The sequence below is a fragment of the Crinia signifera genome, chromosome 5, assembly GCF_055691185.1.
Source record: "Crinia signifera chromosome 5, ASM5569118v1, whole genome shotgun sequence".
NCBI classification, from domain to species: domain Eukaryota; kingdom Metazoa; phylum Chordata; class Amphibia; order Anura; family Myobatrachidae; genus Crinia; species Crinia signifera.
In genome coordinates, this window is record NC_139221.1 from 304,139,681 (window position 1) to 304,153,963 (window position 14,283).

General features: G+C 46.9%; 1 protein-coding gene across 4 annotated transcripts in view; it reads right to left on the bottom strand.

Moving 5' to 3' along the window:
• Window positions 1–5,376: 5,376 nt before the first annotated feature.
• The window catches only part of PPP1R9A (protein phosphatase 1 regulatory subunit 9A), a 176,966-nt gene continuing 168,059 nt past the window's right edge, over window positions 5,377–14,283 (bottom strand). For all 4 annotated transcript variants that reach the window (XM_083189433.1, XM_083189432.1, XM_083189434.1 and 1 more), the window contains 3 exons: window positions 13,407–13,430; window positions 10,047–10,229; window positions 5,377–6,608 (listed from right to left, as the gene is read on the bottom strand). In XM_083189433.1, the coding sequence (XP_083045559.1) occupies window positions 6,402–6,608; window positions 10,047–10,229; window positions 13,407–13,430 (414 nt within the window). In that variant the 3' untranslated portion in view covers window positions 5,377–6,401. The remainder of the gene's footprint in view (window positions 6,609–10,046; window positions 10,230–13,406; window positions 13,431–14,283) is intronic.

A 14,283-nucleotide genomic window follows, 5' to 3' on the forward strand; every position in this document is an offset into this window, starting at 1 on the left:
TGGATAGCCATCGCTGGTGATTGACAGCCAGGGGGCATTTATAAGCGGCACCATGGTGTTTCCTGGTAGTATCTCCTAAAAAAAGCTCTGAATTAGGCCCTGTGAGCTGACGGACAAAGGGCCTGATTCAGGCTCAATCGGTCGGGGTCGAATACGGCCCTGTTTCGATTGGTTCCATGCCTTTGTGGAGCAGGCGGCTGACGTCGATTGACTTCAGCGCCCGCCTCTTTTTCGTCCATCTCTGTAGTTTCTGAAGGGGAGAAAAATAATTTGATGGTCGGCTACACATCCCCTTGTATGCTAGGGGATGCGGGCGGCGCGGGCGTCTAGTTTGGCGGGCGGTGCTGACCAGTTTGCTACGCTGTGAATACTCGAAGCCTAGCAAATAAGTCTGAATCAGGAACATAATATAGGGCACTGATGGCTAACCTTGACACTCCAGCTGTTGTTGCACTACACATCCCAGCATGCCCTGCTACAGTTTTACTATTTGGCCATGCTAAAACTGATGCAGGGCATGCTGGGATGTGTATTTCAACAGCAGCTGGAGTGTCAAGGTTAGCCATCACTGCTAGGGGAAGCATCTTTGGAGCACCCCTTTTGAGCTCTGTCTTCACTGTAACATCCTCCTCCCTCCTTCTCCTCCCTCTATCATTACATGACATGCCGGGAGCCTCCGGAGAACCTGGAAATGTGACCACAATTTGTAATACAGTGCTAAGGCAATAACACCAGCAGACATGAGCGCTCAGGGTACTTAGCTTGCTCTTAAAATAAAATTATTTTTTGCAGTATTTCTGTTTCCCATGAATTTTAATAGTTCAATTAACGAGAAAACCCAGCTCAGGATGACTTTTTATTGCATTCATTTTCCAACAATGATAAATACCCATTAACAAGAGGTTTATATACATTAACAAATGGCATTTTATCAAAGGCAATAGCAGAGCAATCGGATGACAGCGAGTGGCTGGTCTTTAAATGTCACCAAAACCAATACAAACCATAGGGATGGGAGCCCAAAAGGCATAAAATAACCAGGAAAACGTCACCATAGTCAGACACATATAGAATAAGCCGGATGTCGGACGGTTTCACTCATGCAAATAAAATATACAAGGAACAGAAGCACCGGAAATAGTTCACGTTGCACAGTAATGTCTGGAACAGAGGATTCTGTCTTCATAAATAAAAACCCAGAAAATGACGTTTATTGGTCACCAAATTGGGGATTCTGTAATGCGTAAAAGCAGGAAAACACGGCTGTAAATGGAGAAGCTGCTTTATAGTATTTCACTATATACAACATATAGTATTACAGTGTTCCTGTCTACTCACAGTGTTCTTTGCCAGGGCTGGGTTAAGGAATGTGGGGCCCGCAATATGTGGGGGGCCCTGCCAATACAACTGTCAATATGAGATGATGTCGATAATATTGAACAGTACAGTATAATGAGTATATACTCAACACGCTGCAGAGCCCCCAGTTCCCATTATGCCAAACAGAAATCTCTGTGTTCACATTATTCCACCCCCCCCACCCTGGTGATTTAGCAACACCCCCCCCCCCCCCTCCCTCATTTTGCAGCCCCCCGGACTATTTCTTACAAACTTACCCAGAATGTCAGGGTGATCCTGAGATGCCAAATGACGGATGACCTCCGTCTGTTGCAAAGTGGGCGTGACAATGACAATGGTGATGCAAATCCAGGTTAAATAAACAATTCTCTATCACTGCTGAATGAAGGGTCTATTTGTGGATCAAAGTCAGCAACCTAGCGTTTGGCAATGACTTTCACAGTGCAACAGCAGATGGGTTTATTATTTGATTATAATTTCATGAGAGAGATTCTGTCAGCATAATCACAATGCCATTCCTAATCTGCCTCTACAGGGGCCTACACACGGGGAGATGAGCGATGCTAGACCACTCAGAACGCTCAGCAAGATCGCTCAGCACACAGCAATGTGTCAGCACTGTGTGCTGAGAACACTTGCCCTGACCGGCGATGTAACTAGATTTATTCAGCATGCTCGATATTAATCGCCAGGCGATAGCGATGCCACTCTTTTTGCTGCCTCATAAATCATAGGTGGAACATTTTGGAGGCTGAAGGTCCATACAGACTGGGCGACTTTGAGCTGAAAGTCACTCAAAACAGGAAGTTTGAGCGGCTTTCAGCTCAAAGCCGCCCAGTGTGTATGGTCCGGCGATGAGCGCTGCTGCGCGCTATATATATATACTAGTGGGTGGCTCTTTTATATGACCCAACTTTCATTCAATGTATTTTAATACTGATGTGATGTGAAGTGATAATATATACCATAAAGAAGCTACATATCAACATTTGAAGATGTACAGTTCTATTAAAGAGAAACGTTGAAGTGTTGCCGATAGCAACCACATTTCTGTCTTTCTGTCTGATACACTAATTTCATAATGTCTAATCTCACAGGTGTTGCTGTTCACGTTTGAGAAGATTTGTGTTTCACAAGTTTCTGTAATGCAGTCCGAAATATACAGTATATATATATATATATATATATATATATATATATATATCCGGAATATGCAGAAAATCCATTAGCGATGTATCAAAACCATTCAGGAGTTTGCTCAGTCATGAAATAAATGTCAGTGATCACAAAACACATAAGAACAAAAACAATCTAAACAAAGATGCAAGGGTGTAACTACAGATGGAGCGCCTCTCGCTTAGGCAGGGGCTGGCGGTGGATTCGCCAGCCCCCGCAAGGGGATGCGCACGCACGAGACGCACGTGCATCCCCTTCAACCGGAGCTCCCCCCGGGTCCCCGCCGCCTCATCGCCTTCCCCCACCTTCCCGCTCCCCCCCCCCCAACCCGTCTCCTTGAAGCAGAGATGGGCAGGGTTCCCGTCCCAGCCCGCACGCTAACTGGGACGCACGTGCAGATGGAGCGCAGGCTCGCCAGAGGGGGCGGTCTGGCGAGCCCCGGCACTGAGCGAGAGGAGCTCCATCTGTACTTATTCGTAGGCCCCATAGAAAAAGTTTGAAAATGATCCCCTATTTAGCAACTGATGGTGATAAATGTATGTAAAACATATTACTTACAGACAGTACAGATCGGCCCCCTTCAGCTCTGGGCCCCAGAGCAGCTGCACCCCTTGCCCCTATGGTAGTTACACGCTTGCATAGATGAGACAGCTGACACTGCATAAACATATATGATACCTAGAAACAATGGGGTTTATTCTAGTTTATTCTTTCTGACAAAATCCTTCTTAGATGGACAAAACCATGTGCACTGCAGGGGGCAGATGTAAGATGTGCAGATAGAATTAGATTTGGGTGAGTTATTTTGTTTCTGTGCAGGGAAAATACTGACTACTTTATTTTACACTGCAATATAGATCTCACTTTGAAGAAAAACCCCACCCAAATCTAACTCTCTCTGCACAAGTAACACCTGCCCCACCCGCAGTGCACATGGTTTTGTCCATCTAAGAAGGATTTTGTCAGAAAGAATGAACTAGAATAACCCCCAATATATGGAACACTGCAGTGAAAATGTTGCTATTCCCAGTTTAGGAGGATGACGCTGTCCAATGTGTACGTGAGGTTGCGAGGGGAGAGTCAGGCAAGGTATCCGCTGTATCAGGGAACTGAGCAGAGAATGGGGGCAGCTGAAGAAAGTGGTTCAAGGCCCAGCATGAATAATCTCTGCATTGTCCTGCTAGGCCAGTATAATCCAGTAACCATGCATATGTCCTATTCTCTCTCTCTCTATATATATATGTGACATTCAGTGCTTGCAGGAGCAAAAGAGGTCACTGGACAACTCACTCCAGGCTGGAGACTTGGCTAGGACAGGTGGAGAGGAATGAGTGTCCAATATGATTGGAGACTGTGGGCAGACAATGTGGAGAGGTTGCTCCTAAATTGCACCAATCAGCTTCTGTCTTTTTGTAAACTGCTAGATTAAAGACAGAAACTGATTGGTTACTATGGTCAATTCCCCACTTTGTCTCCCTCGAAGGTTTGGTACATCTCCGTGATACATCTCTCCCAGGTGTCACCTGTCTAATTTGGTTAACCCTTTGCTTTCTCATTCCAGCTCACAGATGTTCATTTGTTCTCAATAAGGCCTCATATGGCGACTAATAGTAGTTGGTGCCAATCACTATATGGGAACTACTGAAAGTACTGACTAGTCGATGCTGGCCAATCTCCAGGTAGGGATGGCCTTCAACTACTGATGGTTAGTAACCATCAATGATCTGACACCAATGGAAAAAGTTTTGGCATAGCCCACAAATGTCTGATTTTTAGATGCCAGTCTGCGCCTAAGCCTGCTGTTCAATCAACCATTGCTTCCTCCCGATGGTTAAAAACCATCAGCCATCGATGTTTTACATATTTGATGGACACCTCACTATGGGTGAGATGTACTAAGCTTGAAAAGTGATAAAATGGAGAGTGAAAAACCACCAACCAATCAGATCCTACCTGTCATTTTTCAAACATAGCCTGTGACATGGCAGGTAGGAGCTGATTGGCTGGTGGTTTATCACTCTCGATTTTATCACTTTTCAAGCTTAGTTCATCTGACACTAGGTCTATATGAGAGGAATGACTCCAGGAAAGATGGATTTTACAATTCATGAAAGGTGGACTGTAACATTCCCAAAAAAGATGGGTTGTACCATTCCCCATGAAAAGTGGACTGTGCCATTCCCCAGAAAAGGTGAACTGTACCATTCCCCAGGAAAATGGGACTGTACTGTTCTATTCTGAGGAAAGGCAGACTGTACCATTCCCCGGGAAAGGCAGACTGTACCATTCCCCGGGAAAGGCAGACTGTACCATTCCCGAGGAAAGGCAGACTGTACCATTCCTGAGGAAAGGCAGACTGTACCATTCCCGAGGAAAGGCAGACTGAACCATTCCCGAGGAAAGGCAGACTGTACCATTCCCGAGGAAAGGCAGACTGTACCATTCCCGAGGAAAGGCAGACTGTACCATTCCCCGGGAAAGGCAGACTGTACCATTCCCCGGGAAAGGCAGACTGTACCATTCCCCGTGAAAGGCAGATTGTACCATTCCCAGGGAGAGGCAGACTGTACCATTCCCAGGGAAAGGCAGACTGTACCATTCTCCGGGAAAGGCAGACTGTACCATTCTCCGGGAAAGGCAGACTGTACCATTCCCCGGGAAAGGCATAGTTACATAGTTACATAGTAGGTGAGGCTGAATAAAGACTTGCGTCCATCTAGTTCAACCTATGTTTATAGTAGTTCATCCCTTGTTGTATAGTATGTTCTGATATTTTAAAGACAGATTATGTTATTTATGCGTACCCATGGATGTTTTTAACCAATAAATGTTTATTCAACCTTATTTTAAACGTATTTATTCAGAGTTCCAAAGTTTGACTGCTCTGACTGTAAAGACATTTTTTCTTCTAAATGAACAAAATCTTTTTTCTTCTAGGCAGACTGCACCATTCCCCAGGAAAAGGCAGACTGTACCATTCCCCGAGAAAAGGCAGACTGTACCATTCCCCGGGAAAAGGAAGACTGTACCATTCCCCGGGAAAAGGAAGACTGTACCATTCCCCAGGAAAAGGCAGACTGTACCATTCCCCGGGAAAAGGCAGACTGTACCATTCCCTGGGAAAGGCAGCCTGTACCATTCTATTCCCCAGGAAAAGTCGACTGTACCACTCCCCAGGAAAGGTGGATTATACCATCCCGCAATAGACAACTGAGCATATAGAAAGAGAACAGAACAACACATTATAAATAGAGTATTTTAGCTGTGCTTGCAGACAATAACAAGCTCCTGATATTTATACTTTAATCTGTTCCATTCCACATTTTGCTGTTTTCCAAATCTGCCAAGCGCTCCAGAAACTTTATGTAACAACGTTCACAGAACATCATGGGTTTGAATTAATGGCATAAATTAAAATAAATGCTATCATATATTATTCCAGGACAGAAAGAGAGCACCCCCCGCTGATAGGCAGTGGCAGATATGATGAAGGACATGCGCTTGTATCCAGTTTCTTATTCCCTAAAAATAAAACACTCAAATAGCCAGCAACCATTCTGTAAACAGTAACGGTGGTTGTCACAGCAACAACGCTGAATTTACAGAGCTAGAATGAAGAAGAAACCAGTGTAAGTGACACGAGAGGAGTTGGCGGCCATCGGCATGTGTGCAGGACCCCAGCTACGCGCAGGATGATGACAGATGCGCTTCACACGGACTGTTCATCTAAACCGCTGATATGACTACAGAAAGCTCTGCCCCACCTGTCCAATGCCGGCATCACACTCGGGCTGTGCGGTGCCCCCACGAGGTGCACACGGAGTACTTGTCATTGAAATGTCCCAGTCACACTTACAGTACAACCGCTATGGCTCTGCGGTGCTCTGTGCACCTTCCGCTGATCCGTCTTCTCGCCTCGCTCTCTGTAACTGCTGGTCCTGCTCCCTTTTCCGAAGTCGCTCTCTTTGCTTCTCTGCTTTCTCATTGGCCTTCCGGACTCTGTCGATTGCTCCTTTCATGTCTTTGATTTTTTTTTTAATGATCACTCTTTCTTGAGAATTTACCCTGAGAGCCTAAGAAACAACAGCATTTGTTACACATGGATTATGTACATGGTACCGGTTATACACAAAAATACAATCTGGCCTTCGTATTGCGCTAAAGGATTTATAATCAGCTGCTACTCCGATAAGGCTCCCCTGTTAGTGAGAGTCTAACAACAAAGATACACGAAAAATAATTTATCGGAGAGCGCTAGACCTAGTACCACCTAGTCAATCATACACTGGTTATTGAATGAAACACCAATCACATTTCGTATGACACTTCTTTGTCCCCTTCCACAATGATACGTGAGATTCATTCAAGATCAAAGTCCTTTATTAAAACCCAACGCGTTTCGTCAGAACGACTTCATCAGGGGTGTGACGAAAGAATTTTATTATTAGGCCAGCATGGCGGCTAATAATTCATTCAGGGCAGTGAAGGAGCTTGGGACATATACTACACTGTGGTGATTATCTGAGAGGTGATATTCTCATTTGGATCTCTTGTTTTTCCACGGGACCTGTAAGGTCCATCTGTATAAATACGGCCCTGTGAGCCCAATACCTCAGGATTTCACCCTTACAGAAACTATCCAGCACATTAAGCCAGATTGGCTTCTCCATCTCTTTATTGGCCCTGTGAGCTCAATATTCAAGGACCTCATTCCGTACAGAAATTGTTTGACAAACAGAGCCAAACCGGCTTCCCCCAATCTATCATCTTATTGGCTCTGTGAGCCCAACATTCATGGACCTCACCCTTACAGGAATATCTAGTACACTAAGCTGGATTGGCTTTTCTTAAATCCATTACCTTACTGATTTTACCTTGTCCTGAATGAATTATTAGCCGCCATGCTGGCCTAATAATAAAATTCTTTCGTCACACCCCTGATGAAGTCGTTCTGACGAAACGCGTTGGGTTTTAATAAAGGACTTTGATCTTGAACGAATCTCACGTATCATTCTGGAAGGGGACAAAGAATTGTCATACGAAATGTGAATGGTGTTTCATTCAATAACCAGTGTATGATTGACTAGGTGGTACTAGGTCTAGCGCTCTCCGATAAATTTTTTTTCATGGTACCGGTTATGTACAGCACTTTTTTTGTGGAATAGAAGGTTCGGTGGAGTAAATGTATGAAGCTTGGCGAAGTGATATCTATCCCCTTAAAGAACGTTGTTACGTGCAAGGTGATAATGCACCAGCCAATCAGCTTCTAACTGTCAATTAATATTGTAGCTGATTGGCTGGAGCATTATCACCTTGCACATAACGGTCTTTATGGAGATAGATACCACATACATTTACTCCAATATGTGATTTATGGATTGTTGTGGCCGGATTCGGAGCAGCGTATAGTGGCGGTGTTGGAGGAAGAGGAGAGATAAGTATCTGAGTGGCGCTACAAACGCATCCTGAATTTGGCGGTTATTCAGACCTGATTGGATGGCAGTGTAATCGCAGCACGGTTGATCAGCGATTAACTGTGCATGTGTACAGATCATACAGTAGCACGCATGCCGCAAAGCCATCCTACGATAAAGGGGGGTATGCAATGTGCCGCCGTTATTTCCGACGTGGGAAATAGCGGCGGCTCCCTATTTAATGTTGTCATTAACGACAGCATTGATGCGGGATAATGGCCATGGATTGTGGCTATCCGGGCCACAGATCGTCAATCCACGGCCGTTTTCACGGCCACGCCCCCTTTGCGCCTATCGGCAGGCGGGACATTGAATCTCGTCTGTCGTTATGCGGTCGATCTGACCGCAAATGGGCCTGGATCACGGCTGTCGGTGTGACTATATAGTCAAAATCTCATGCTGGATTGTACCGTGTGTACACACCATAAGTGCGCAATGATGTGACCGTTGATACGTCCATAGACTCACCAGATGGTGTTGCAGCCCAAGTGGGGGTCTCTCAGTTCTGGCACATTCCAATACAGGGCCTTTTAATGGCATTAACATTAAGAAGCAGAAGCAACTGCGGCAATAGGACAGCCAGGACTGTGGGGGTTATTCGAATTCATTCAGAAAGGCACAATCACTCTCTAATGGACAAAACCATGTGCACTGCAGGTGGGGCTGCTGTAACCTGTGCAGAGAGTTAGATTTGGGTGGGGGGTGTACTTCAAACTGATATCTATATTTCAAGAAGATTCCGTTTTATTAGATGAAAACATTTTTTGACAGTCAGGGCAGCCAAACTATGGGGATGTGGTATCAGCTGACACAATAAATACATTTAAGATAAGGTTGGACAAACATCTATTGGTTAAAAATATACAGGGGGTACAAACAATAATCATAACCTGTCCTTAAAACAAGGGAGGAAGCTAATACACCAAGGTTGAACTGGATGGACGTGAGTCTTTATTCAACCTTAACTACTGTGTAACTAGTGTAAAAATAAAGCAGCCAGTATTTACCCTGCACAGAAACAATAAAACACCCAAATGTAACTCTCTCTTTGCAAACGTTACATCTGCCCCACCTGCAGCGCACAAGGTTTTGTCCATTAGAGAGTGATTGTGCCTTTCCGAGTGAATCAGAATAACCCCCTGTGTCCTGCTCAGAATCAGGCCCTCAGTGTTTCTCTGGAATGAGGTCATTGGGTCGACAGTGTCTAGGTCAACATGCACTAAGCCGACATGGTCAAAAAGTTGACACGAGCAAAAGATCAACATGGGAAAAGGTCGATGAGTTTTTCCTGATTTAAAAAAAACAAACAAAAAAATACTTTACATCCCAATAGGTAAAGAGGGTACTGGGAGGGTTATTTTGGTTGATTGCGGGTCCACCAAACCCCGTCTTGCGAATGGTGGCCTGGCGGCCACCCAATCGCGAGGGTGATTCCCTCGGAAGGCCTAGTAGGATCTTCCCACATTATTCGATGGTCGGCGTCCATCGAATGATGGCGAAGGTGCATGCATTTAAAAATGACTCTCAACTCACTTACATAAGCGTGGATGCTCGGGTGGAAGTGTGCGGGCAGCTGATATCCGGTGATGTTAGCTGGCTGCCCCTCGCGTCACTTGGGCATTTGCATGAGGACACCCAGCATTCTCATGGGAACGCCTATGAAATGCGGCGCGTTCCCATATGCAAATGGCACCACCGCGGCCCTAGCCCGCACACTTGGGTGCATGCGTCTGGCGAACACCCTGTTCACCATGGGCCCGCACGCAACCGGTGCACATGTGCAGAAATGACCCTGCGCATGCGCATACACCATGGACCAGAATAAGGCCCTTTCGTGCGTTGTCCAAGTTGACCTATGTCGACAAAGATGCCAAAAATTGTATTCGCTCGCTAAGCAGAGAGTGACTACTGAGAGTGGTGTAGAATTGCCCCCAGTGTACGATTACTGAATCGGGCCAATATGCCAATACTGTAGATAACAGACATCGGACATCGGACTAGAGCCAACGTGTCTTTTTGATGCATCAGTTTTATTACCTTTAGTCTGGCACTGTCCATCTGCAGAAGCTGCTCCCCGTTGATATTATGGGCAGTGAATTCAGCAACACAATGTTCCAAGTGAAGAGCCGTCAACCAGTTGGCCACTTGCTGTGTGCTCCATTCTAGGGCAGTACGGCTTTGCCATGGGTTATGTTTGGGAGACTGTCCTTCATCAAGGATCTGGAACAAAGACATGAAGCAATTGTGATGCTTTGGAAGCAGGAGTGATAGAGCAATGCTGGTGGCAGAATGGAAGAGAGAACAGGAGAGTAGAAGGGAGGATGGAGCAGCAGCCCAGGAGCATAGATTGATGATGAATAAGTGCAAAAGATTAGAATAGGTGCTGAGAATGATTGAGCAGTGCTGGATGGTAGAATGGAAGAAAGAAGAGGAAAGTAGACTGGAGGATGGAGCAGCAGCCCAGGAGTGTAGACTGGGAGATGGAGCAGCAGCCCAGGAGTGTAGACTGGATGATGGAGCAGCAGCCCAGGAGTATTGACTAGAGGATGGAGCAACAGCCCAGGAGTGTAGACTGGAGGATGGAGCAGCAGCCCAGGAGTGTAGACTGGGAGATGGAGCAGATGCCCAGGAGTGTAAACTGGGAGCTAGAGCAGCAGCCCAGGAGTGTAGAATGGAGTATGGAGCAGCAGCCCAGGAGTGTAGAATGGAGTATGGAGCAGCAGCCCAGGAGTGTAGACTGGAGGATGTAGCAGCCCAGGAGTGTAGACTGGAGTATGGAGCAGCAGCCCAGGAGTGTAGACTGGAGGATGGAGCAGCAGCCCAGGAGTGTAGACTGGGAGATGGAGCAGCAGCCCAGAAGTGTAGACTTGGAGATGGAGCAGCAGCCCAGGAGTGTAGACTGGAAGATGGAGCAGCAGCCCAGGAGTGTAGACTGGGAGATGGAGCAGCAGCCCAGGAGTGTAGACTAGAGGATGGAGTAGGAGCCCAGGAGTGTAGACTGGGAGATGGAGCAGCAGCCCAGAAGTGTAGACTTGGAGATGGAGCAGCAGCCCAGGAGTGTAGACTGGAGGATGGAGCAGCAGCCCAGGAGTGTAGACTGGGAGATGGAGCAGCAGCCCAGAAGTGTAGACTTGGAGATGGAGCAGCAGCCCAGGAGTGTAGACTGGAAGATGGAGCAGCAGCCCAGGAGTGTAGACTGGGAGATGGAGCAGCAGCCCAGGAGTGTAGACTAGAGGATGGAGTAGGAGCCCAGGAGTGTAGAGTGGAGGATGGAGCAGCAGCCCAGGAGTGTAGAGTGGAGAATGGAGCAGCAACCCAGGAGTGTAGACTGGGAGATAGAGCAAAAGCCCAGGAGTGTAGACTGGATGATTGAGCAGCAGCCAAAAAGAGCAGATGGATGATGAATCAGTGCCGAAGATTATAGTAGGTTGATGAGATACAGATAGCAGGCTACATCTTTGCCCGGCGGGATACCTTTCACTGACGAGCGCCGGCGATAGGGACTTGGACGCGCGTCCCAGTATCACGGCGGCTAGGCAGCGTCTCCCTGCCCGTCTCCGCTTCAGGGAGACACTGCCCAGTTCAGGGGGGGGGGTGGGGGGGGGGGCGGCAGCCGGCTCCGTTGCCACGGGGCGCGCAAGCGTCTCGTGCACGCTCGCCCCTGGTGGTAGCCGGCCGCTGGTGGAGCCCCTGCAAAGATGTAGCCTGCTACATCTGTAGTAAGACAGTAGCGGGAATGATTGAGCAGTGATGGATATCAGAATGGATGAAAGAAGAGGAGGGTAGACTGGAGGATGGAGCAACAGCCCAGAAGTGTAGAAGGATGGTAAACCAGTGCAGGAGATTATACAAGGTGGCGGAGATGAGACAAACAGTATCAGGAATGATTTAGAAGTCACAGATGGTAGAATTAAAGAAAGAAAAGGAAACCAGATTGAATGATGGAGAAGTGTATAAATGTAGAAGAGAAGATGGAGCAGTGGAGTGGAAATTAAAAAAATATAAAGCAAAATAACAAATGAAGGGATAGTGCAGGGGAATAGAGATGATTGCGTAAATATAATGAATGCTGAGAGAGTACAGGAGGGTTGTATGGATGGCGTAGCCACTATACCGCCTAATCCTCTGGAGCGGCCAAAGAAGGAAACTACAGTAGATTGGAAAGTGATGGAGGAATAGAGGATAGGAGATAATAGGACTGTATAGAAATATGTCAATCAGTTCGTGCATTTGGGAGCTATTAGAGAACTAGGCAAAGTAGGTGGAAGAATTACTGTAATGGTCTAAGGCCAGTATTCAATGCTCCAGATTCACTGTTTTTCCCCGGCAAATCGGGCTGTTTTCACTCCTTGCTGTGAATCTTTTTCACTGAAAATCTGATTCACCCTATTCAATGTTCACTGTTCGCCGATAGCGATGAAGGCCAGTTCTCCGTTTTATGCTCGCTGCAATTCGCTGGTGTATTTCAATGGGGTATTCACTGGGATTCGCTGAGAGTGTATTTAATGCTAGGATGGCGAATTGCTTTCTCCCTGATTTTCACCATGTTTCACCGTTTTGCATTCGACATCTTTTTAAGGTGAACTGGAAAGTGGTCTTTAAAAAATAAAGTTTTTTTTTTTTTTTTTGGTGTCAGAATTCTTTTTTCTGTGAAGGGGCATGCTATTTTTATTCATGTGCTTGCAGCACATGAATATATATGTAATTTTGAATTTTGAATTATTTTTTTACACATTTGCCAGCAGGGGGCCTGGAGCCACTCATCTCTTCACGCTGGTCCCGCTCATTACATATGCACGAGCGGAACCAGTGAAGCGGCTCCCTACCCCTGTCCCCTGCCAGCTGTCCCGGGGGGCCCAGGAGCCCTCCTTCTCCCCCACAAATTCTGGGGAAGGCAGGGAGGCATCAATCTCCCCGCTTGCGCCGTCCCCCGGCTCCCTGTAGCGTTCGCCGCAGGGGCTAAACTTCGCCGTCAGGGGCAGCGAGCCCCTGCGGCATTGAATAGGGTGAAAGGGAGGGCTGGCACCGAATGCTGTAGTCTTCCGGAACCCTGCGAATGTGCAGTGAATCCTAAACAGGATTCGCTGCACATAGCGTAATTTGTCATTGAATACTGCCCTAAGTGTGGTCTACGTGTGGTCTATGTGTGATCTGTGATGAATGTGTGGTCTATCTGTGGTTATCTTGGGCAGGGAGCAGACAATGTTCAGGGGAGAGAAAGAACCTTGGAACTACAGTATACTTGATGATTGAACCACAACTAGTGAGACCTTGCAAAGACCAGCGTAGGTGGGACGTACCCTATGGTGCGGAAAGTACAGAACAGGGTGACAGCAGTGGTGTCCTATAATGTCCTGAGGAAATTAGGAAGAAGATGCAGAAAGAGAAATGACTCACCTCATCATCTATCATATCCAGGCTCTTTGCAAATCGCATAAAAGAAATTGTAGAAAGAAACAATTAATTTAATTTAAAGAAATGCAAGTTAAATACACCAGATGTGACAGTCACAGAACACAGAGCAGCAAAGTCTTACCCACACAGTACTCAAATCTATCAGGTGAGACAAGGGATGTGTGGGAGCCGGCCTCTGCTATACACCTGTCAGGTAAGTGACGTGTGGGAGCCAGCCTCTGCTATACACCTGTCAGGTAAGTGACGTGTGGGAGCCAGCTTCTGTTATACACCTGTCAGGTGAGTGACGTGTGGGAGCCGACCTCTGGTATACACCTGTAAGGTGAGTGACGTGTGGGAGCCAGTCTCTCTCATACACATGGCAGGTGAGTGATTTGTGTGAGCCAGCCTCTGTTATACACCTGTCAGGTGAGTTATGTGTGGGAGCCAGCCTCTGTTATACACCTGTCAGGTAAGTGACGTGTAGGAGCCGGCCTCTGCTATACACCTGTCAGGTGAGTGACGTGTGGGAGCCAGCCTCTGCTATACACCTGTCAGGTGAGTGACGTGTGGGAGCCAGCCTCTGTTATACACCTGTCAGGTGAGTGACGTGTGGGAGCCAGCCTCTGTTATACACCTGTCAGGTGAGTGACGTGTGGGAGCCGACCTCTGGTATACACCTGTAAGGTGAGTGACGTGTGGGAGCCAGTCTCTCTCATACACATGGCAGGTGAGTGATTTGTGTGAGCCAGCCTCTGTTATACACCTGTCAGGTGAGTTATGTGTGGGAGCCAGCCTCTGTTATACACCTGTCAGGTGAGTGACGTGTAGGAGCCGACCTCTGTTATACACCTGTCAGGTGAGTGATGTGTGAATGCCA